At 38.7% G+C, this 25,764-nt stretch overlaps 1 protein-coding gene across 2 annotated transcripts; it reads left to right on the top strand.

Moving 5' to 3' along the window:
- The first annotated feature begins 4,944 nt into the window (after positions 1–4,944).
- Positions 4,945–22,398, top strand: LOC143032759 (uncharacterized). Of its 2 annotated transcripts, XM_076197748.1 has the most exons (6): positions 4,945–5,083; positions 12,136–12,268; positions 16,636–19,138; positions 19,450–19,597; positions 19,961–20,167; positions 20,320–22,398. In XM_076197748.1, exons 3-6 carry the CDS (start codon positions 16,648–16,650, stop codon positions 20,354–20,356), a joined length of 2,883 nt encoding a protein of 960 aa, XP_076053863.1. In that variant the 5' UTR covers positions 4,945–5,083; positions 12,136–12,268; positions 16,636–16,647; the 3' UTR covers positions 20,357–22,398. The 2 variants fall into 2 exon arrangements, with proteins under 2 accessions (XP_076053863.1, XP_076053864.1); XM_076197749.1 differs by lacking the exon at positions 12,136–12,268 and having other exon boundaries at positions 4,958–5,083.
- The last annotated feature ends 3,366 nt before the right edge of the window (positions 22,399–25,764 follow it).

Here is a 25,764-nt window from a genome sequence, read left to right as displayed (position 1 = left end):
ATAAAATTATATTTATCGGCCCTTGTTTTATTCAATCGTCAGGCAGATTATCCGGTAGATAATCATAAAACAGTGACTTATCATGCACATTACCAGAGCTGGGTGCATTCCGCTTTAGTTTGGCCGCGGTTAGCGCTCCCAAACTATTGAAGCTTAAGAGACAGGAGGTTCATACCACGAAATAAAAGTCCGGTAGGCCACATATTATACCAAATGAAATTTTTGTAGGCCACATACTATACCGGCACCTATATTGCTTTAATATTTTGGGAGCCCTAACCGCGGGCAAACTAAAGCGGAACGCACCGAGGAACGCGCCCAGATCTGGTAATGTGCATGATGAGTCACTGTTTTATAATTATCTGCCCGATAATCTGCCTGACGATTGCATAAAACAAGGACCGATTAAAAACAATTTTATCTATCGCCAAATCGCCTCATTAGTCAAATTCCGCTTCCGTGGCCTACAAAATTATTTTATGAATTTACAAACATCGTATTTCTTATCATATTCGTATCTCAAATGCGGTAAAAAAAAAAAAAAAAAAAGTACAGCGAAATGTAGCGAAACGACCAAAGAATGTAGCGAAACGACCGAAAGAATGTAGCGAAACGACCGAAGAATGTAGCCAAATGTAGCGAAACGACCGAAGGTTGTAGCGGTTACAGGTCGTTTCGCTACATGGCCAGTTTGCAAATTGTGCTTCCGTAGCCTACTAAATTACTTTATGAATTTGCACACATCGTATTTTCTATCATATTCATATCTCAAATGCGATAAAAAAAAAAAACAGTGTTGCGAAATGTAGCGAAACGACCAAGGAATGTAGCGAAACGACCAAAAGAATGTAGCGAAACGACCGAACAACGTAGCCAAATGTAGCGAAACGACCGAAGAATGTAACAAATCGTTTGTAGCAAACTGGCCATGTAGCGAAACGTCCAATGGGTTAAAGGTACTTTATAAACCTATACACATTGTATTTTTTATCACATTCGTATCTCAAATGCAAATAAAAACAGTGTAGTGAAATGTAGCGAAACGACCGAAGAATGTAGCGAAACGACCAAAAGGATGTAGCGAAACGACCGAAGAAATGTAGCGAAACGACCAAAGAATGTACCGAACTGGTTGGTAGCGAACTTGCAATGTAGTGAAACGACCAAAGAATGTAGCGAAACGACAGAAGAATGTAGCAAATCGTTAGTAGCAAACTGGCCATGTAGCGAAACGTCCAAGGGGTTACAGGTACCTCATAAACCTACACACATTGTATTTTCTATCATATTCGTATCTCAAATGCGAATAAAAACAGTGTAGCGAAATGTAGCGAAACGACCGAAGAATGTAGCGAAACGACCGAAACAGTGTAGCGAAACGACCAAAGAATGTAGCGAAATGACCGAAGAAATGTAGCGAAACGATCAAAGAATGTAGCGAACTGGTTGGTAGCGAACTGGCAATGTAGCGAAACGACCGAAGAATGTAGCGAAACGACCGAAGAAATGTAGCGAAACGACCAAAGAATGTAGCGAACTGGTTGGTAGCGAACTGGCAATGTAGCGAAACGACCAAAGAATGTAGCGAAACGACCGAAGAATGTATCAAGACGTTAGTAGCAAACTGGCCATGTAGCGAAACGTCCAATGGGTTACAGGTACTTCATAAACCTACACATATTGTATTTTCTATCATATTCGTATCTCAAATGGGAATAAAAACAGTGTAGCGAAATGTAGCGAAACGACCGAAGAATGTAGCGAAACGACCGAAAGGATGTAGCGAAACGACCAAAGAATGTAGCGAAGCGACCGAAGAAATGTAGCGAAACGACCAAAGAATGTAGCGAACTGGTTGGTAGCGAACTGGCGATGTAGCGAAACGACCAGACACCCTTGAGCTGGGTCCGACCAGTCTCCTTATAAGGGTGAAATGTGTTTTAGTACCTACATCCATATACTATATGATCATGGATATCCAAATTGGAGGTGGCTATAATATATTTATCTATACAAATTGGCAACGTTTGAGCGAAAAACAATAACATGAATGATTCCTGGCACAGCATTGATTTTGAATGTCAATCTAATAGAATTTTTTTGGTGAACCACCGTGAAAATTGTCTTTAAGATAAAAGACAATGCAAGATAATTATAAGTGTGTGAATTACAAAGATGCTGAGAAGAAACAGAGAAAAGAATAGATTTGTCAACTGAAAAAAGTTATAAAAAGAAATAAAAATATCCAACTATCACCGGGAAAACTAAGATAACATACATCAATACTATTAATGATATACTCTGAAAAAATACTTGAAATATAATTGAGCCATTAGAAAGAGTCAAAATGAAAAGTCCAGATGCTACAAAAGCACTAGTTGAGAAATTTAGTACGCTCATTGGTGAAAAGGTGAGGTAAGACAAGTTTCGTAATTATACGGAAACAATGAAAAGGTTCAACCTATTTACACCGAAAATAACCGGTTTCATATAAAAACTGCACTGATAATTTTGATAAGGTACAAAATATCTATCGTGAAATAGTGAACACACAGAAATTAGCATACATCAAACTTACATATGAAGACTGATGATGAAGACTTGTAAAGATCAAAATATAATTTGTAGTAATAGAAGTAATCATACATGAGTAATAACTAATACACTTGGGAGAAACTGAGATTATACAGGGAAACAGTCAGCATACAGGGATCGTAAAGGCTGATTTTGACGCCAAGATATATATATATATATATATATATATATATATATATATATATATATATATATATATATATATATGTATATATATATATATATATATATATATATACGTGTGTATATATAGACCTTGGTTGACGCTAGATGCTAACTTCCTTATTCGTTAGTGAATAAAGACGCTTGTCCAAAGCGAATAAAAAGCTCCGTGTAAATGACGTTTAAGCGACACTGTTTAAAGTAACGGCATGTATGGAAAATTATCAAATATAGTATTGAAAGGAGTAAACGCTGATAGAAGGAAGAATACATTGTGGAATGAAGGAATAAAAGAAGTGATATAGGAAAAAATAAACATTTGAGGGTGGATGAAATACAGAACGGAATGATGAATACCACTTGACTGGAAGATAGCCATAACATGCATATATATATATATATATATATATATATATATATATAATATGTATATATATATATATAATATTTATATATATATATATATAAATATGTTTGTATGTATATATATATATATATATATATATATATATATATATTTCTAAATAGAAATGTAGTAGCACATTTGTAGATAACACACAGGAACCCACAGTCGGAGAAAGAATAAACTTCGAATAGAGAATAATCCTATATTTCGGGTACTTTCCTGAAGAGGGCTACAGTTGATAGCCGAAATATAGGATTATTCTCTATTCGAAGTTTATTCTTTCTCCGACTGTGGGTTCCTGTGTGTTATATATATATACATATATACATACATACATACATACATATACATATATATATACAGTATATATATATACATATATATATATATACATATATATATATATATATACTTTTCTTTTACGAATGTTCCCTGTGGGGCTACAAGGAGAAGGATGCCTAGTCCCAATCCCCGTCCCTTTCTTCTCGTCTCCTAAGATCCAAGTGGAAATACTTGTTGGCAGTATTCTTTTCCCCCACCACAGGGAATTCCCCCACCACAGAAAATTATTACTCAGAGAAATGGTACAGGACAGCAACAAGGGTTGGGGGGGGGGGCAGCATAACGGAGGGACAGTCGTAGTATAAAAGTGTTATCATTTCTTTATGAACAGAGTTTTCCTCTATCATAGACAAAATGGCTAGTGGCTCTGGTCCGTAGGGGCGCCCCATATAGGCCCTATAGTATCAACTGCATGCTACTTTGCCACAATAACAAGCAGCCAATACCTCAGACGGGTAACTGTCTCCCACTTTACAGCTCGAAGCCAAACAGGCCCATCATTCCAAAACAAAGAATCAGTGCTCTAGGCAATCGTCTGACGATTATTGTTGGACGATAATCGCAACCAGCAAAATGTACCTTCAGGCTGACGTCGGCAGACATAAAGATGACAAAAGACCCGATGACGCAACGATGACGTCATGAGAAGATGATGTCACTTTTCTCCCATGAACGAGTGACGTCATCTTCTCATGGTGGAAAAGGACGCGACAGAGGCTACCGGAAATATCCAACGCGTCACTTGATCAAGGACTAGCACAGAGCGTTATGCGTAAGCCATTCTGCCTCTTGAAGTACAACGCTCTAAGAACCATATTTACGTACCAAGGTGTATTTAGACCTTTCAATTCTAGACGTCTCGTATTTCTTTGGCTGTTGCCAAGCGATTTTATTAACTGATGTCATCAATGAACCTTGTTCAAATCCTGAAACCTAGTGCCAAACCTTATCTGAGTGTATCTCCCTTTATATATCTATTAGTTGTAAGTACAACTAGGCTACTTTGTTCCATAAGACATTTCTCTGTATGTCTAACGTTGTCACCCACGTCCTGGCCTCTTAACTTGCTTTTGATCATAACTATACTATGGTAACTTATGAAGATGATTCAAAAGATGAACTCTATCAATCATCAATCAGTAGAGTTTCCAGTTGGGGTTGAAAATATTATCCAGACGCTGCAATGTCATTTTATTCACTTGACGGCAACCCCTTCCACGAGTTTCACCATGTTAGAAGTGTTGCCAATTCAAACGATTACGAGTGACTTTGTTTTATTACTGCAGTGAATATACCTGGTTTCTTGACTTGCTTTTGTTTCTCGATAAACACGATGGGAACAAGTGACTTATGTTCTGTGTTTGTGTGTGTTACAGCTTGCAGTGTTACCAAATAAATGTGCAACGAGAAATACTAGTTGGTAACGACGGGACTTCAAGCAACCCAACGGCCAACACCCGCATAGAGCTTTGGTGTTCAGCAAGCAAAGCAGTGCCAGGAACGGGCGAGTGCAATAATTGAAAGCTGGGAAAACAAAGTGACGAAAGGGATTAGACATATCTACAGCTTGTCGTACAAGTGAGTACTTTGTGGTTCTTTGCATTGGAAAGCGTCCGAATAGCCAAACATCAAAAGATAATTCGTGTCGGAAAATGTTGATGTGCAAACTGTTCATCGTACGTTTGAACTGTGACTAAGAGGGTATATATCAGAACCTAGATTTTTGGATTCATGTATTAGAAATATATTTTTCGCCATTGACACGAACTAGATATTATTGAACTGGAGTTTTTATGTCAGTTTTGCAAGACGCACGGTATAATGTGTTCGTTTCAGTCTGTTGGTTGTCCGTGTATTCGGCGGTATAACGAAATGCGTGGGCAGGGAAAGGAGGAGGAGGGTGTGGTTAAGTGGCACGAGAATTCAATCCGAGCGTGTAATTTCGATTTCGAAGGACCATGCCGCCAGGAGACCTTTTGGTCCATATCTAGGTCGGATGCGAAAAAAATCATAATAGTGATAAAATAATAAATAAAAACTATAATTATGTAAATAACAAATAAAATAGATAAATGCATAGGTATAGTTTAATAATAAACAGGTAAATAGTAAATAATAATAAATTGACATATAGCTAATAATAAATGAAAATCAAACAGACAAGTGATACAGAAAACAAAAAACAAATAATATAAAAAAATGATAATCATTACAGCATCTTGCTTAGGTGTTTATCTAAATGATTCTTAGAGCTTCGAAGTGAACTACATTGCACTACCCGTGCAGGAAGTTTATTCCATTCATTAACTACATGGTTGGCAAAGTTGTTTCTACCTACTTCCAAATTGAATCCATTTCCGGACAGTTTGAGACCATTGTTTCTTGTCTGATTCTCATTTAATGTGAAAATTTTGTCACTTTTGATGTTGTCAATTCCCTTTAGAATCTTAAAGACCTGTATCAAGTCACCTCTGAGTTTACGTTTTTTTAGGGAAAACAGATTCATATGTTTTAGTCGATTTTCGTATGATATTTGGAATCAGTTTTGTGGCTCGCCGTTGTACTTTTTCCACTATGTATGATATTGAGTCTTATATAAGACTCAATACTATACATAGTACATATAATTGTACATCCGAGGATGGCACAGAAAGTCAAAAGACTTATTTCCACTGTGGTCCTCATATAAAAACTAGGAAAAAGATTGTCATAATAAAAGCTAGGTTATAAGAAGTGTAAATTAGGATTATAAGAAGTGTAAATTAAACATATAAACTATTTTCTTCAGAAAGAACAGTGTCTAAAAGATAACATTCAACTGATTTTTTAAAACTACTTTTAGGTACAATTGATTGAATGTTGGTCGGTAAAGAGTTCCGAGCAATAGCACCAGTGTACTTGAACGTTTTTTTCCCTAACGAACTATTAAACCTAGGCACAATAACAGATGACCTACTAGAACGAGTTCTCAGGGAACGAGCATTTCTAACAAGTGTAAAGGTATCTGACAAATAACTGGGACAAGAGTCGTTTACAATTGGGTGAACATGATTAAGCTTTAACTGAACAACACGATTCTCAACACGTAACCAATTATCAGTTTAAAATGCGTATAATCTAGATGAGTACGCGGATGGAGGTTCAAAAGGGTCCTGATTAGTTTCTTTTGACATATTTGAAGATTACTCTTAGATTTTTTTTAGATAGGTTGCTATACCAGGAAGAACAAGCATAGTCAATATGACACTGTACCAGGGCCGAAGATAGTAACTTCATTGTCTCTACATCTAGGTATTTTTGTATTCTCGCCAAAAATTTTGTACCGGAGCTGACTCATTTATTTTTTGTGCCATAACTTCTCCCGACACATTTTGATCAATTTCTGTTCCAAGATATTTAACAACAGACTTAGGTTGAATACTAGTATCATTACATTGGATATTGAAGTTGGGAGCATTATTGAGTTTTTGATCAGAGCCAAAGAGAATGGATTCTGTTTTACCTAGATGTAGAGACAATTTGTTATCCTTCAACCACTTGCTGACATTCAATAACTCTTCACTGAGTAACATCTCAATCCTATTTACATCTTTGCCAGAAACTAGTAAGGCTGAATCATCGGCATACAACAGCAGTTTACAGTTCACATCAGCATATATATATATATGTATATTTATATATATATATATATATATATATATATATATATATATATATACATATATATATAAATATATATATATAACAGGATTATAAAGGAGAAGCATTCCGACAGGAAACCTATTTGGTCCATAACTAGGTCAGATGAGAAAAATTATAATGATTATTAAATACATAGATAAGAATAATAATGATATGAATAATGATAAATAAAATAGATAGATACATATGTAACGTTAAGTAATAAACACATAGATAAATAATAATTAATAGTACATGGACAGGTAAATGATAATAAATAATAATCAAATAAATGATAAATGATAACCAGCATAAATTCAGAGGGAAACGTTCTTGCGTGACTAACTTATTAGAATTCTACAACATAGTCATCTCCAATTATGACAAAAGAAACAATATAGATTGAATATATTAAGACTGCAAAAGTTTTTAATACCGTCCCCAACGAAAGGCTACTCACTAAATCAGTTTCACACGGAGTAAGTGGTAGTCTATAAATTTGGACTAGAAATTGGTTGAATAATCGAAAACAGAGGGTTGTTTTAAACGGCAAAACTTCTAGATGGAAAAAAAAAATGTTACAATTGGAGTTCCTCAGGGTTCCGTTCTTGGGCCACTTCTAATCATAGTATATATAAAAAATATAGACCATGGACTAAAACCTACTGTTTCCAAATTTGCTGATGATACAAAACTGTGCGGAATGGCAAATGATCACTTAAACCAAATAGATATTCAAGAAGATATAGATAAATTACGGTAATGGTCTGAAATGCTAATGAAATTTAACACAAGTAAATGCAAGGTAATGCACATAGGTAAAAATAACAGTAAGTACGATTACAAATTATTTGGAAATTCGTTAACAAAAGTGGATAGTGAAAAAGATCTCGGCGTAATTATCAGTAATGATCTCAAATCATCCAAGCAGCGTATTTCAGTCTCTGAGAAAGCAGATAAGATTCTAAGACAGATCGCGCGATCCTTTGACTTCAAAAGTCCATCACTCATTAACAAGCTATATAAATCTTTAGTTCGTCCACATTTGGAATATATTGTTTCCGTATGGTCACCGCATCTTATTAAAGACATTGATAGATTGGAAAAAGTACAACGGCGAGCCACAAAACTGATTCCAAATATCATACGAAAATCGACTAAAACATATGAATCTGTTTTCCCTAAAAAAGCGTAGACTCAGAGGTGACTTGATACAGGTCTTTAAGAGTCTAAAGGGGATTGACAACATCAAAAGTGACAACATTTTTACACTGAATGAGAATCCGACAAGAAATAATGGACTCAAACTGTCAAGAAATAGATTTATTTTGGAAGTGGGTAGAAACAGCTTCGCCAACCATGTAGTTAATGAATGGAATAAACTTCATCCAGAGGCAGTGCAATGTAGTTCTGTTCGAAGCTTTGAGATTCGTTTAGAACTTTAGATAAGCATCTAAGCAAGATGCTGTAATGATTACCATTTATTTCATATTATCTGTTTTTTTGTTTTGTTTTTTTATTATTATTTGTCTGTTTGTTTATTATTTGCTTGATCTTAATTTGTCATTCATATTTCAATCTATTATTATTTGCTATTTACCTGTTTGTTTATTATTTAACTATACCTATGCATTTATCTTATTCATTATCATTTATAATATTATAGTTTTTATCTTATTTTATTTATTTGATATATTTTTTTACTATTATTATATATATTTTTTCGTATCCGACCTAGTTATGGACCAAAAGTTCTCTTGTCGACATGCTCCGCCTTTGTTATACTTTGTAATAATTAAAAACTAAACAAAAAATGATAAACAATGATATGAAATAAATGGGAAGCATTACAGCATCTTGTTTAGATGTTTTTCTAAACGAATCTTAAAGCTTTGAACTGCCTCTGCATTGCACTGCCTCTGCAGTAAGTTTATCCCATTCATTAACTACACGGCTGGCGAAGTTGTTTCTACTCACTTTAAAAAGAAATATATTTCCTGATATTTTGAGACCATTAATTCTTGTCTGATTCTCATTCAGTACGAAACTTGTGTCACTTTCAAATCTTAATGACCTGTATCAAATCACCTCTGAGTCTACGCTTTTTTTTTTTAGACTAAATAGATTTACATATTTTCGTTGATTTGTGGATCGTTTATTATTTATATTTGGAATCTGTTTTGTGGCTCGCCGTTGTACTTTCTCCAATCTGCCAATGTCTTTAATGAGATGCGTTGACCATACGGAAACAGCATATTTCAAATGTGGACGAACTAGTGATTTATATAGCTTATTAATTGATAAGAGATGGACTTTTGAAGCCAAAAAATCACGCACTCAGTCTTAGAACGTAGTCCACAAATATGCATATGTATTAGAAAAAAAAATCATACAGGAGTGTGACAGATACAACACACACTTCAAGAAGTGAAAATACAGTGATAAAGGCATTTCTCTTTGAGAGGAACTATGATCAACAACCGAAATTAGTGAGCAATGAATACAGACTGAAATAAGGTGTGAATAGTGTCAAGGCAAAGCAAGCGAATAAAACCCCGAGAAGCAAGAAGACCTAATTAAGACGGCGAATGATATCAAAACATCAAAAATTTTGAACTAACCCCGACAGAGAATTCTCTTGTCATCGAAGGAAGTGGATAACAAAACTGAGTAAGACTAAGCCTCCGTTGCAACGAATCGAACACAAACGTAGACGTACATGAACCAAAAACTTTCCGGGAATTTGCCGCGCAGTCCTTATAACAAAATCGACTCCTACAGAATCTTCCATTTCGTTATGAATGCAAAGTGTAGGATGAGTTTTATTGTTGTTTTTATTGTAGACCGTGGACCAGCGCCTCTAACAATGTCAATCGTGCTACAGTCGTATGTTATCTTCTATTTCATATGTTTGTCATGGGTGTTTCTGTGTGGGTTACTCCAATGTTTGACACAAATTACTTCGTTTACGATGCGCCAAGAATGGTGCACTAAAAATTATCGACATGACATTGTCTGGCATGACTGTCAGTATTGATTGTACATAAGTTGTAATCAGTAAAATCAATTGAAATTGTAGGACTGACATTTATATATGAAATATAGTATAAAATTCACTCGTTTAATGAAATGGTTACATTGTATTTTCATTTTAGATATAAAGCGAAAAAATATGTCATTAGGCGTATTCAGTTGCAAATTGCAATATACATATCCCGGGCTGCAACGACTGTGGAAGAAACTCATTACAATAAATGTTTGTCTATTTTGAGTGAGCTCTGAAAGGAGCATGCCCAACGAAAATCAGTACAAAGAAAAAGGAAGCACATCCTGCCTGTGAACGTGATTTTACTTGGTGACCGGAGGTCACAAGAACAACCTATGACAAGTGACTTGAGATGGGCTCAAGAAATTCAACCATATGTATTTCTGAAACTGTCTCCTGCATTGTTCATGTGGCAATTTTTCAAAATCCTCCAAGAATATACCCCTAATGTAATGTAAGTAAATAGATAAATAAATCGAAAAAATAATCAATAACATCACAGACTCCCACAGGAGCCGGTTAGAAATCGCACTTGTTATCAATCAATATGCATGTAACGACAGAGTAACTTAAAAAAAAAAAAAAAAAAAAAAAAAAAAATCCGAACTCACCCCCTGGTCAATCCTCAATGCGTCCCACTAACCATTTAATAAAAAAACATACAAGTGGGTCTGCCCCACTCTGTTCCACTTAACTTCCTTCATTTTCAATGTTGACGTCTTCTACTAATATCCCCCGCCCCCCTCATTACACCCTGCTTCAAACTATCTATCCCCCTTTTTGTATTTGTATTTGTACAATAAGTCCTCACGGTTACACATTAATCCCAGTCTCCAACCCCAAGTCTCCTGTCCATTTCTTCCGAGCCACGACCACCAACCGCCCCTAATCGCTCACGAAAAAGCGCGCTGGCAATAGCCCTCTTTTATGCACTACTATCGTTTTCATTTTCTTACAGACATTCTTCCCCTCCCAAAAAAACCGATCCCGCGCGAGCGGATGGTCTTACCTAGCTAATCCATAATCCATAATCCAGTCCTGAAGAGATTTAAACTTCCGTTGTTATTACTTCACTTAAGGACTCACTTATCACTGACCATGATGTGGTAGCCAGCCACATGGAGTCACTTGGCGTTAGCCAGAAAAGAATCAGTAGAGTTTCCAGTTGGGGATGAAAATATTAGTGAAAAGAGTATTTTTACAGCCACAAACAGCTCTTCTATCCGAAGTGTTGTCATAAAAACCTCCTTTGTCTATAAAGAGGGGAATAGAAGAAATGAAGAGCTATATTTTTTTTTTTTTCCTGAGGCAAAGGGTTAGTGGGAATTGGTGAACTGCGAACCAGGCAGGGTTTGAACAAATGAATTGTCACAGTGTGTTCCAAAACGTCGCTGAATTATGTATTCCTGTTAGTTAAGGATGTGAAAGTGATCTACCACTTGCGTTTCAGTTCGTCCGGGGCACCAAGTAGGTCTAAAAGTGGAAGAAATAGGTTCCCTGGAGGTTGGGAAAGCTGAACTTCTATGACGTCACGGGGCATAGCTCGCCCAACTAATCAACAAGTACTTACGTCGCGTTTACTGAATCCCTACACAGTGGATTAACCCTTTCGCTGCTTTTTTTTACGAATGGAATGATTTTTATCCAGACTCTGCAATGTCATTTTATTCACTTGACGGCAACCCCTTCCACGAGTTTCACCATGTTAGAAGTGTTGGCAATTCAAACGATTACGAGTGACTTTGTTTTATTACTGCAGTGAATATACCTGGTTTCTTGACTTGCTTTTGTTTCTCGATAAACACGATGGGAACAAGTGATTTATGTTCTGTGTTTGTGTGTGTTACACCTTGCAGTGTTACCAAATAAATGTGCAACGATAAATACTAGTTGGTAACGACAGGACTTGCAAGACACCCAACACACGCATGGAGCTTCAGTGTTCGGCAAACACAGCAGTGTCAAGACCGGGCGAGTGCGAAGATTGAAAGCTGGGGAAACCAAGGCATAAGAGACATCAACAGTTTGTTGTAAAAGTAAGTACTTTGTGGTTCTTTGCAATGGAAAGCGTCCGAATAGCCAAACAACAAAAGATAATTCGTATCGGAAAACGTTGATGTGCAAACTGTTAATCGTACGTTTGAACTTGGTGACTAAAGGTATTCATCAGAACCTAGGTTTTATTCATGTATTAATATATTTTTCGCCATTGACACGAACTCGATATTATTGAACAGGAGTATTTATGCCAGTTTTGCAAGGCTATCTGTTGGTTATCAATGTCCTCGGCGGGATAACGAAATCCCTGGGCAGTGGAGGGAGGAGGGTGTGGTTGAGGGGCATGAGAATTCTCGTACACTGGGAAGTTGGCGTAGGGGGATAGCTGCAGTTGAGAGCCAAAGTCCAGGAAACTTGGGACGCCGGTCGGGACCAGGCACGTTCCCTTCAGTGCAAGCGTGTAATTTCGATTTCGGACCAGAGAAATGTTTCTCAGAGGGGAGCAAACTCATGTGAATCACAGCCCTGGGCTAATTAAAGAAAACATACTACACTCTATTATGATTCAAATTATTTCCACATACAGTGGCATGCAACTTATATTCATCAAGAATCCAAAATCAATTAACTGGGCAAGATACACACTTATGCATTTGGTTATCCTACCTGGCTAGCCCTGCGCGATCTAAATCCTAACTAAATAAGATAATACCTCTGATTGTCCCTTTGGCCTCTCCTTTAGTAGTGCACTGACTGGTGATGTCTTCAAATGAGTTGATGTCCTCGGTTGAACAGGATGCTGTTGATATTCGACCGATGATTTCTTTTCCCGGATTTCGTGCTGGTGACTTATCACTTATTCGGAATCAATCGTTTGGTGCTTTTCAATCAATCTCTAGCCTCAGGAAATGAAATCAAAGAACTTGTAAGGTTTACAACCTACAGATCATTCCTTCACATTACGTCACACGAGAACGTCTGTTATAATTCGGTAAACACACACACACACACACACACACACACACACACACACACACACACACACACACACACACAAATCATAGCAATATTCATAGATCAGCCACTACAAGGTATGAATTCTCATTCAGGTGGGTATTAGCTGCCGATCATGAGTACAACACGTGATCTTAGACCATGGTGGTTAACCGCACACATTCGTATACCAACAAAAATATTTTGCCCTTCCAGAGGTCGTAATGACTTACCTCACTATACCCGTGGCCATCCTTCGTTATCTTGCCTATCATTCACTATCTCCACCACACGTGCATATCATGACTATTACTCATCATGACTTCTCAAACATCGCAGCGAGAAAACAGCATTCCATAATGTCGTTCAAACATCCTTGCGAGGCTAATCGTGGTTCCACAGTGATACTCCATAACCATTATGATTCGTCAATGGAGTATTCCAGTGTTATTTCGAATAATGTACTTGGAACAAGATGAATAATAATAATAAAAAGTAGAGGTGTCTACGGCTGGAGGCGCGTAACTACGGCCAAAACCGTCCTTTTTGAATTATACGTTTTAATTGTTCGGGTAGTGTCACAAATTGGTCAGTAGGTTTTAAACGAATTATCTACTGTCAGTCTGTGGTTAATGAACTTTGTTTCAAATAAGAGATTATTTGCCAGGTTCGAATGTTTGCTGACAGTAAAACTTAAAATCGCATAAATAAGATTTTATTACACTATTAATTCAACAACTTTGGCCTTACAAACAACGGGATTATAAATGAAGCGAGTGTGCAAATTAAAGTAGTAAAAGAAATACAAATAGAAACTATTAAAAGCGAATTAAAGACTCCGCGCTTTCTCCTACTGTTAAACTAAAAAAAAATAAAACACTCCTAAGTTAAGATGTCTGGTCACCACGCGTCGCACTAAATACAAACAAAAACGGGTAATGAGAAATACACTTAAAGAAAGAGTTTTCCATTAAACTTCCGGAAGGCGGCAGCTTCCTCTTCGGAGAAAAGAAGATGGGAAAAAGCCTCGACTTTTGTTATTGTTGTTGTTGTTTTACGCTATCGACCCATAAGGGGGTCATTAAGCCTGATGTGGAATTGTTCAGTCTCTACGTTTCTTCGTGATGTGTCGATCCTCGTCAGGTCAATCCTTACATAGTCTGACATAACCACGGGGTTGCCAAAAACCGTTAGGCTGTAAAAACACAAGAAAAATCTCCTACTCCTTACTTACTAATCTTAAACCTATTCAGAGCCCATTACAATACTTCTGGGACTCACATCTCAACCCAAAACATTCTACAAGACATGCAAATAACAAAAGATACATACGATGATCCGGCAATTCCCCTTGGATTGCCGGTCGAACCCAAAGTCTTTTAATTTTCTAGAAGGGAATACAGACATAGACAAGAGGTGTGAGTAAAAGCAAATCTCCTATCCATATCGACCTAAAACAATGACATATATCAAGTTTGAAAAAATCATATAGGAAAAATTTACACACTTATGAATACAACATAATCCCACGCAGCCGAGGGGAACGACGAAGGCTTGTGCTTGGCATAAGAAGCCCAAGGCGTGGGACCGTCTAGGGCACCCACCGGCCAGCCATAAAAATGTCAACGTGGAAGACCTCTGGTCTTCCATGTCGAGACAAAGCACAACAATTGAAAACGGTGTGGGCCGTGAGAACAGGAAAGGAATGAGAAAGAAATAGGGTGTACACGAATGTGGGGGTAACACCCACCGCTAGGAATTGGAAAGAAGTTCAGGATTCAAATCCACAATAAATAGAATGCTAGCTCTGCACGTTTCCGATTACATCAGTAACGTACGTCGTATGAAGCCATTATTTTTTTTTTCATAAATCAGCAATTTTTTGGTGAACCAACTATACATCATCTCTTCATTATCACTTCCACACCATTAAGGCTCAATGTTTTATCTCTAAAATGCACCATACCCTAATAGTATCATGCTCTCGCCATAAGACTTCACTCTGGTCCATGGAATCTTGTTCCGGTCTCTCATCATTGGTACATCTCGCCTCCACTCGTAGCCACAGTAAACATCATCAATGGCCATAACAGTAAGAACACGTTTCACTTGCTCTCGGAGATCCTGTGCTGATGACCACGCATTGTCACCAATCTTAAAGTATACTCAAGGAACATCCAACCATCACAGAATTCGCTTGTTGGTCTACTGTTCATAAAGGTTCAGCAATAGTTGGAGGAATAAGCGCGTATGGGATCTCGAGTGCACAGTAGAGATGCTGGTGATGAACTTGTAGTAAAGAGTATTTACTAATGAAAAACTCAGTGTGAGTTTTGTTTACATTCTTTAACAAAACAAAGTTACATGGAATTTCAATACTAGTACGGTCTCTTGTTTTGGCATATAGCCAGGTCATTGTAGTGGAAATCAGGACCAAAACCAACGCGTAACAACTACGCATGATACTGTCAGTTTATTTGAATCAGCGGGGTTTTTTTTTCATTAACGTTGCCGATCTGTTGCTCTGGAGTTCTTGTGTTTATCAATGCATTTAATCAAGATTTGTTCTCCAACAAATATTCGCCAAGTTAGCCTTTTACTGTAAAGGGACGAATTTGATACTCTTAGGATTTTATCCTTGCTAACTGCCGTTAATTTTACTCAGTTTAGAGGAGTTTATAGCTATTTAAGTCTAGAATGAATAGGTTAATTTGATCGCCCGAGGACCTGACCAATTAGTCTGTTCTTTGACTTTAGAACACGCAAGAGAAACCAGGAGAAAGGAATCATTGACTACTCGCTTTCACCAGGCCATCGCCTGAAGTACCCGTGTAATAGATGGGGGCCTGGCCGGGATTTGCTAACACTTTTCATAGATACGTCGCAATTTGAGTAGCTTTGTGAAATGAGGTTTCACCCACGTGGTTTTCGTGATTAAGCCAAACTGCTATTATTTGAGTGAGGCGGCCTTTCTGCCGTGGTGTAGTTATTGACGAATGTACATTTCTCATTCATCGTACATGTGTTGTTCGTTTGCCTCTAGTGTGCCACCCAATTTGACCCAATTCATTTTTACCCTCAAGTAACCGTGTAATAAGCTGTGCAGAAGAAAACCCCGTTTAAGTCCAAGAATTTCTCGAAGCAAGTGTTATAGTCAAAACAAAATCGCTGGATGTCCCAGATCTGATACAACGGCTTTGAAACGGTTATGGGGATGTTCTGATTGAGATGATTGCACAATCAATTCAAACCCGGGCTGTTCTCTTAAGATTTGTGCGTGTGTTCTCCCTTTGCAGTGCTTTTGTATGTACAGGTGCTGATTAATTGTTGGATGTGGGTATATAGAAAATACTAAAATATATATGCTGATATTCTTCTCCTTTTACTTATTTATTTATTTATTTATTTACAGAGATAGGACGCCATGGCTCTGCCAATCCTCCGCGGAGACATCAACTTCCTAAAGGTTTTTCTGGCTGTCAAATCGGAGGGCGGACGCTTCTTTAACGTTGTCTTTGGTGCCTGTTACAAAGGAAACACGCAAACTCTAAAGGATTACTTCACGTCTAGATATAGTAATACTCAACTCGGGAAATTTTTCAACAAGTCACAGAGAAATGCCCTTGACGATGGAACCCAATTTGAATCAGTGGATATCAGTTTTAAGTATGCCATCGTGCAGCGTGCATGTGGCTTTCCTCCGCCAGATGATCCAGCTTGGACGAGAGAGGATCACTCAAGTCTTTTTTACAATCTATATTTGATCAAGGAACTACGGAACGTCTTAGCACATGAGAAATGCGACTTCACTGACGAAGCTGTTTTGAACCAGATGTTCAGTAACTTAAAGTCTCACATAACCGATGGGTTGGCAGCTTTCAAGTCCCTTCTGTTGGGATTGGGCCGGTCCGTGTCTTACATAGATCAGACCGAACAAGAAATTCAACAGAATTTAGGCAGAATACAGAACCAAGACATTGTAGGTGACGATGCGGTTGGTCATGTTCAAAATCTGCTGAAAACTGATGGAACCCAAGAAAATTGCTCCAGCCTTGAGAAGGCGAGTGTGATTTACCCATTGCCGTCTACTCTGTGGCAGGTGGATTTTTCCGTGAGGAGTATATATGTGCCTATTGGACTCCAGTCCGATGAGAGCTCAGGGCCTACAAATAATAGGTCATTTGCCATTGAAATGAAAGAACTGTTGACTAAGAAGGTACCTTCGGCAGGAGTTGATGTATTACCCCGAGTCGTGACCATTGTAGGTCCCAACGGCTGTGGCAAGTCAACGATATTTGCACATCTTGCTTCCGAGTATCTGGAAAAGCAACGCGATGTTGCAGGGCTCTTGGACTTCGATTTAGTCATCCACATATCGTGCAAACAAGAGTCCTGCAAAACATTTTCAGATTTACTTAGATCCTGCATGCCGACAGCAGTGTGCAACATCAGTGACAACCTACTTTATCGAGCAGCCCTGCAAATGAAGCTGCTTATTATGGTTGACGGTTTTGATGAAGCGAGTGGTGAGACGAAAGATCTTCTTAAGAACCTGTTTGAGAAGATGAGAAATCTTAACAACATCCGCATCCTATTGACCACGAGGCCAGGAAGCAAGAATGACGCCATGCGTCTTATGGCAGGACTTAAATGTCTCCATCTGAAAGTATCTGAACTTACAAACACTCAGCAACGGGAAGTTATCAAGAACTACTATAATGCCTTCAAGGGCAGTGGCACAAACCCACCACCTGTGGAAGACATTTTGGAAAAGGCACGTGAACGCAACGAACCCATACCAATGACTTTGACTTTGTTCACCTACCTTGCATGTGTAGCACCAGATAGGGTCAGGCCATCAATGCCCCTGGTTCAGCTACTTGAAGAAATTAGTGACATCCTAAAGGAAAAGCTTCACGATCGACTAGTTAATGTAAAGAAAACGATGCATCTTTCAGAGGATGAGAGGGAAGACAAAATTCAGTGTTTCATGCAAGAACTCAACGATGCAGCCTTGCAATGCGTTGTCTACGAAACCTTGGAACTTCCACACATGATACTGACTCGTATTGTTGACAAGTGCAGAAATCTGGAGCTACCTCAGAAGGAAATGTTCGAGGCATTCTTGTCTTCTAAGCAAGTATGGACACCCACAGGTACAAAATTAACGTATTCTTTCCCTCATACTAGCCAGCTAGAGTATCGGGGAGCCCTTGGACTTTGTCAGCGACTGTCCAGTCTCCAGGGCGGGGGTCAAGAATCGTCCTTGAGAGAAATACTGCAGGCACAAGATGGCCGTCTATACAGGTTATGGGATATGTTGCTCATGGCTGTGTGGACATTCCAGCGAAGCGGTCTCCTGTCCGACTACGCTAAAGAGCTCGCGCAACTGGTGGAGAGTTCGCACGATGAGAAAGTGCTTCCTGAGTTCCGAGTAGACGCCTATTTGGAGGCGATGAGTCACAGTGGGATGCATTTGGCCTTCGTTAAACACCTGCAACGTGCGCTACCAAGCATCTTGTGGAACGTCAGCAGATACCATGAGATTTTGCTGGATGTGGAAAGTGAAGTTTTCCCAAAATACCTTAATATTACTTTAGGAAAATGCCCCCGGGATGTAATTGGTTTTGAAAAAGTTTTGAACAAGGTAAAAGACATCAGGTGTGATGTTGATCTCAACCTATATAATTGTTGTTTTAACTTTACCACCTGCTACGGGCAGGGCTGCAGTAAAATCATCAAGCACCTTACGACACCAGATAACGTTTGCAATTTCTGTTCTTGTATGGGGCCCTACAACTCGGACATCACCTTTCCGAAATCCATTAAGAAACTCGTTCTTCGTTTCTACACGCCACATGACATGATTGCCTTCAAGGACCAGGTGCAGAACTACCTCGAACTGAAACGACTAGGTGGGTGACAATAATCTTTTAGTATTGTCGATATCAAAAGATGAAAAATAGGAAATATGAGGCCGAAAAGTCCTTATAGTTGTAAAACTTGCATTTACATATTATACGATGTACTGTATCTGTTTTCCACCCTTGAAGTATGATACCTGAGAAAAACATACCGAAACATTAGAAGATAGTATATAGGAATATTTTAAACACTCCTATTCATCACGATTTTAGGTATCCCAGTCTAGTAAGTTTGTCCTATAAGAAATGAAAGTGCTCCTCGGTGAGTTCCATTACTCTTTAATAAATTAATTTTGCCACAGTTGTGATTGTTCCGGTCCGGTATGACGAAGATATGCCAGTTCCACCACTAACCAAAGAGTTTGAGACAATGTCTCTCATGATTGATGGTGTAGGGGAAGAAGACATCGACTGGACAATACAGTTTACTACAAACTTTCATGTCAGCAGGTAAGCGCTCGCCCATTCCAAAAGGGACTGGCACCACTTGAGTGATCTAGGTGTTAAAAAAATAATAATGATAGTAATAATACTGTACACACATATATAAGTAGCTCCGTGGGATAGTGATCCAAGCGCCACGGGCAGGCAGACCCGGATTTCGTGCTCAACCAGACGACCTAGGCTTCCCGCACCGCTTGGTGGGAGCTGAATTCGTTTCCCTTTACCATAATTAACTCGGAGGGAGATGAAATCGGGGTATGGCTGCCCGTGGCTCTTGGGTCACTCTCTCACGAGGCTACTCGTATGTGAATTTAGTGAGAGGCAGTTCCATTCTTGACTGTTCATGTGTTTGAGTCTTTTCTTTGACAGGAAATATAGACGTTTGTATCTGCGCAATACGACAGTGAGTGTCACTGGCTATGAGAGGATGGTGAGGACCTTAGCTGAGAGTGGCGTTAAGGTCCCGGTTCAAGTCTTGCTTGATGGAGATAATCTCGACAAAATTTCGTTTGAGGAGAGGGTACGGCTGAATTACCTCACCATCCGACTCCTGGGCTGCCCCAGCCTATCTTGGCTGTGAGTATAGAAGTGTTGATGACAAGCGTTTGAAGATACTGTTGTATTCCTTAAGGTTTGATTTCATTGAATCCCATAGGAGGTAAGGTTTTTTATCTGTACACGCGAATAATGACGTATGCTTCTGCTATTTTTTCAATTATCCATTTCAGAGGTGAAGTGGGAAGTGGGAAGTGGATTCGGATTTAGATAGCGTGCTCCAATCGTCTTATTCCACCAACCTCTCATCACTCGTAATTTTCACTAGTCAGGAAATGAAGGTACTTATGCCTACGGAGAGAGACAGACAACTCTTGTCGAAGCTGTCCAAGAAAGAGTTTCAGGAGATCGCAGATTCGCTTCTTGCGATGGTCAAAGACGACGTCGGTAAGGATTAGGTGTGAAAATAAGGAGTGCTATTGGAATGTGGGTAGGACAGAATGATAGAAGGATCTTGGACGTGTCAGCATTTTCATAGCCAGTAGTAGGGTAGTTAATATTAATCTAGTGTGTGATAACGAGACGTGCAGTGTGATTAATCGATCCCATTCCAGCACATTTAACGGTAAATGGTACTCTGTCACTACCACGTCTTGATTAATTAAATCGGTGGCTGAAAAGAGACGGTGATAGTGTGTAGGCCAAGAGCCATATTTTGTACAAGATGTGAAAGCTGAGTGTGACAAGTTACAGTTGCTTTAGTGCTATCCAAGACCGGGTCGACTCTCACAAACAACACTAGACCTCGATTGAACCTGTGCACTTCCGACACCAAGCGGGGAGGTGACCCAAAGACGGCATTAGGAAACCTTGTGATTTGGCCTGTCAGGGCGTGTTCGCCTGCACTGCCAGTCCATGTAACGGAATTCACGATCGTCGACACATACGTCGGTGATGACCCAAATTTTCACCTTTGCCTAAATACTATCTGCTCAGATTTCTTTGGCTTATTCAGCACTGTCAGGCTACGACAAGTTGTAAAACAAATATGTACTCAAAATCGGGAATTATGAGATATGGCTTGAAACTTAAACAAATATAGAAATAAAACTCGTAAATGTTCAGCAACATCAGAAGACTCGTTTTTAGTATTATGTATTTTAACAATGAAATGTGTAAAAAATTAATAATTGTCATACACCTTACAAAAAGTAGTATATCTTGTTTAACCCTATCAAGCCGTATTATTGGAATATTACAATTCAAGAGGTTACAAATTAAATGTGTTTTATCATTTATACAAACAACAAATAGTATTTTGAAGGGTTATATGATAACTCGCATGGAAGATAATCGTACGGAGAGTGACCCGGATTTTAGGGAGTATACATATATTTTTAGTTCAACCGATACTTTACTTTATCCATGTATAATTTATGGATTAAATTTACGTTTTATCATAAATATTCTACATATATAGTATTATAATCTAACGCATTTGCATACATGATTATGTATTGTACTTATAAATCATGATATTTTCATACATACGAGTAAGGTAACTTCAGAATAACATATTTCGCAAGTGGTCTACAAACTTTGTGCAATATTTTTTGTATTTTTCTATTTGTAAAGCAAAAGACTGTCCTTCTTTACAATGTGGAAGGCGAGCTCAAGTCTTAAAAGGTTAGTAGACATTATTTTTAATATTTTGATATAGCGCTTAAGAAAATGTTGGATAGAGATGTTGATCGTGGCTAGGATTGGTCCTGTTGGGTGCAGCCAGTTGTATGTGACTCCGCCCGTAAGTCCAGTACACACTGTTGTCGTGAACAATAGCTCTTAAAAGGCTGGAATAAGGATACTGGTCGTCAAGGACGGGATGGCGTTATCTCTAGAACAAGCGCAGGTAAGAATGATTACTACAGTCATGCAGAAGACGTGATGGCATGGTTGCAATGAAAAGTGGTTTCATGAGGCAAAGACGGAGGCTGCATCCGAAGCCCAGTTGAAACGACGTAAATCGATTTCGTTGTTTAATCATCTCTAAACTTAAAACCCTCTCCCCCTCGACAACGCAAGATAAAAAACACCCTGATATTGAATAATGCATCATCAATATAATTGTTGCAGGCCTATATGTACACGTCGAAAACATGGACGAAGGAAACTCGTCAATACTGTGGGATCAAAGATGTACGAGTACTATGATACATCAACTGTGTGGTGTGTTATGCATATTTTTCCTCTATATTTCTATGTTGTCAGTTTTCCTTGTCATGCTTGCAAATAAAAAAATGTTAAGAAGAACACCTGTTTTTCTGTTCAATTTACTTAAGAAGAGGAATTTTTACGGAAGAAAGAAAGGAATTTTGTAGACTTGAAGTGTATAATGAAATGATGATGTGGGGGTGGAGGAAAATTACAGAACTAACGAAACGAGTGTGTGCGCGTGCAGACCAACTTTGCAAGTGTGCAGTGTGAAATGCATAAATTCCCTATATATTTTCTTAGCTCATAGATTCCTTGTAAAGGATATATATATATATATATATATATATATATATATATATATATATATATATATATATATATCGGGAGGGCACTTATTGTAATCGCACATACATGAGTATGAACGAAACCTCCCACATACACACACACTACAACCAGATAAATAAAATCAGGTACACACACACACACACACACACACACACAAACTCATCTTCCTCCCTACAAAGGACCCGACACCCGCCTCCATTAAAGTTACCCTTTCCCTTCCAAAACATAAATCAACAACCATATTACTCACTGGAAGATCTGCTGTGACAACGATCCACCCCTCAACCCATGACCTTTGACCTATACTTACACCTGTACAACCCCACCAGCCCAAACAGTATCCCACTTTATCCTCCAGTACAACTGTTGAGGACTCGACTCAAACTGGGAAAACTTACTCCTCCACCAACTAGACCCAGCTTCCTCTATCCTTTGTAATGACGTTATTGCAACCCCACAAGACAGATTAACAATCTCTACTTCTCATTCTCTATTTCTCCTTAACACTGAACGACCCACAACCTTCCACCTTCAAACTCTTACATAAACCCCCATTGATCTCCCTCTGTGTACATCTGGCCTCCTTGACTTTGAATGGTCTGCAATACTAGACCTATACTATAGCAACCGCTTCACACTCCTTACATCCCTCACGAACTCTTCCCCCTTAATTCCAACATTCCCTCTCCTGCGCAACAGACTTTGCCTTCCGATACACATCGCAAAGAACATGAGAATGGAAGAGACTACAAGAGACCAGAAGTCCTACACTAGGCAGTTCCATGTCCATTACCACCCATCATCCCTATCCATAAAGCCATTTAATCTTCTCTTTTAAGAGAGCCAATCGTTTCGGCGCTCACTACCAAGCTGGTGACGAAGATGCAGAGGGAAGAACACCCTCAGAAACTACTTGAAGACTATCAAACCATGCCCACGGTCCTCTTTCGCCAGGAGGAATGAGGCTTTGAGACAGCACCGGTACGCTTGAGTTCAAAACATGCTCTTCTTGCCCATAACTGTCCTGTGACTTAGAGTGTCCCTCACTCCCTGCACACCTGCCTCCTGTCCTTGTAGCACTCTCGTTGCCGTGACACACATTTCACTTGAATGGTCCAGCTACACAACTCCTCACAATAAACTCACATTTCTTCACTCTCCTCTCAACCAATGATCACACTACAGCACCTTTCATTTTAGAACAACCAACACCAATCCTTGTACCTTGTCTCCACACTCATCTAAAAGACGAAACTTCTTTTCAAACTACGATTACCTTTTACCACACACATTCTCATGTGACCGCTATCCTCCCTATAGTTTTGAAATATTACAACTTCACATAGACGTGCACTTTGCTAGGTAACCCAGGCTTCTCGCCAAACACCATGAATTAGAAATATTTCTTAGTAACGCTTTGACAGTATCTAAGGCTGAGGTGCTGGGAGTATTGTCTACATGAAAAATACAGTGCACTCCCCACCTTTCTCTCATCATTCACTCTTCTTTTTCTCCGGGTGACACTTACCTGGATAAAGTCTTTCTGTACAGACATTAAGCACTGGAAGTCTTTCTGATAACTTCCATGATATAAGTTGGGAATGTACTGGACTTCCACATCCCTGAAACCAGAGATTCCTCGCACTCTGCCACCGTCATCACTCTGGACCGTTCTGTGGGGAAAAAAAAAATCTATCTATATGTTATCTCTGTATCGAAGGCTTGTTCCCCTTTTTATATCAAGGAGGAAGCCAAAGAAGGCATGCGCCCACCCCAGCCGTCCCCTTCCTGTTTGTCACCCATTTGTTTTCCTCGTGGATGAAAGGTCAAAAGCAATGCAGCAAGACACAGCACACCCACAGCAGGTCCAGCCGCCTCTTCATTACACGGCGACCTTATTTCATCGTCCCCTCGGGGGAGAAAATAGATTCTTATTAATTGGCAGTAAACCTGAATGGGAATTACATCTACTGGTCAGTTGAGGGTCAGTAATGGAAGACTGATACAACTTATGATCAACGAAAATGACCAAAAGTGTAACATTTCACAGATCATATGAATGTCTAATGATGTTTAGTTCTTTCTGTAGGTAACTCTATGATATGATTGCACGTGTACATATTCCAATGCATACAAATATGTGTGCCTACGAACGTCAAGTAAAAAGACGAAACATTATTAGGATACTAAAACAGAACAGATGCAATGGGTCATGGAACATGGAAGAAAAAACAGTATAGCTAGACAGCGTAAGTAAATCTAAAGTTAAGTTTGTTAGGAGGAAACACATGGATGAAATTCCATGAGCATGGTTTTGACCTGCATGTATATCACAATTAAGTAAATGCATGCATATACACGGGCACGCTGGAACAAAGAAGAGAAATAATTCGTGATATGCATCAGTTCTCTTGGGTATATTCCACGTTAATTAGGTTTAGATAACGAAATAGCTTCTTCACAAGAGGAATTTGGCACGTGTGCATCAGTAATATCGGACCTCAGAAAACAATTCTAATGATCAACAGGAGTCAGAAGGTGCAGGTTCTTTGGTAGGAAGCCAAGAAGTGTTTATTCTACACAAATAAAGTCGCCTTTCAAAGAGCTGCAGTGATCAAGTATGTGGACAGGAGACTTTTCAACCCACAGTGAGGTCATATAGGAAAATTACTCACGTGTTTATCAATGAGAAATGTAACTGTATTACATTCATTTGCTTCTCCAGGAAGCTTAACCCATTCAATGACGACGCAGTAGCCAAGACTGTTTCAATCTGTGACAAAGGTGACATGGATGTCACTCTTCCACTTATACTTTATCCTTTTACTCGAGTTAATAATAGGGTTACTTTCCTAAGTTCACAGGTAATATTGCCTTTGAACACCTCCTTTGTGATTTCTTCTCTGGCGATTTTTTTTTTTTTCATCCTTCCTGGAACAACTCGGATTCAGATTCCTTGTCAATCAACCATGTCTTAGTTATTCCTTTCATATAAAGATCTTAATTCATCATGCATGTCTGGACTTGTTCACACCTGGATTTCTTTCCAATAAAACCATCGCCAGTGAGTCCTTTGAATTAGTTGAAACGAGTTGGAAAACATATATGTATATAAATAA

This window comes from Oratosquilla oratoria, chromosome 14 (assembly GCF_046742065.1).
Source record: "Oratosquilla oratoria isolate Oo_2021 chromosome 14, ASM4674206v1, whole genome shotgun sequence".
NCBI classification, from domain to species: Eukaryota; Metazoa; Arthropoda; class Malacostraca; order Stomatopoda; family Squillidae; genus Oratosquilla; species Oratosquilla oratoria.
This window is presented reverse-complemented; position numbering and strand designations above follow the sequence as displayed.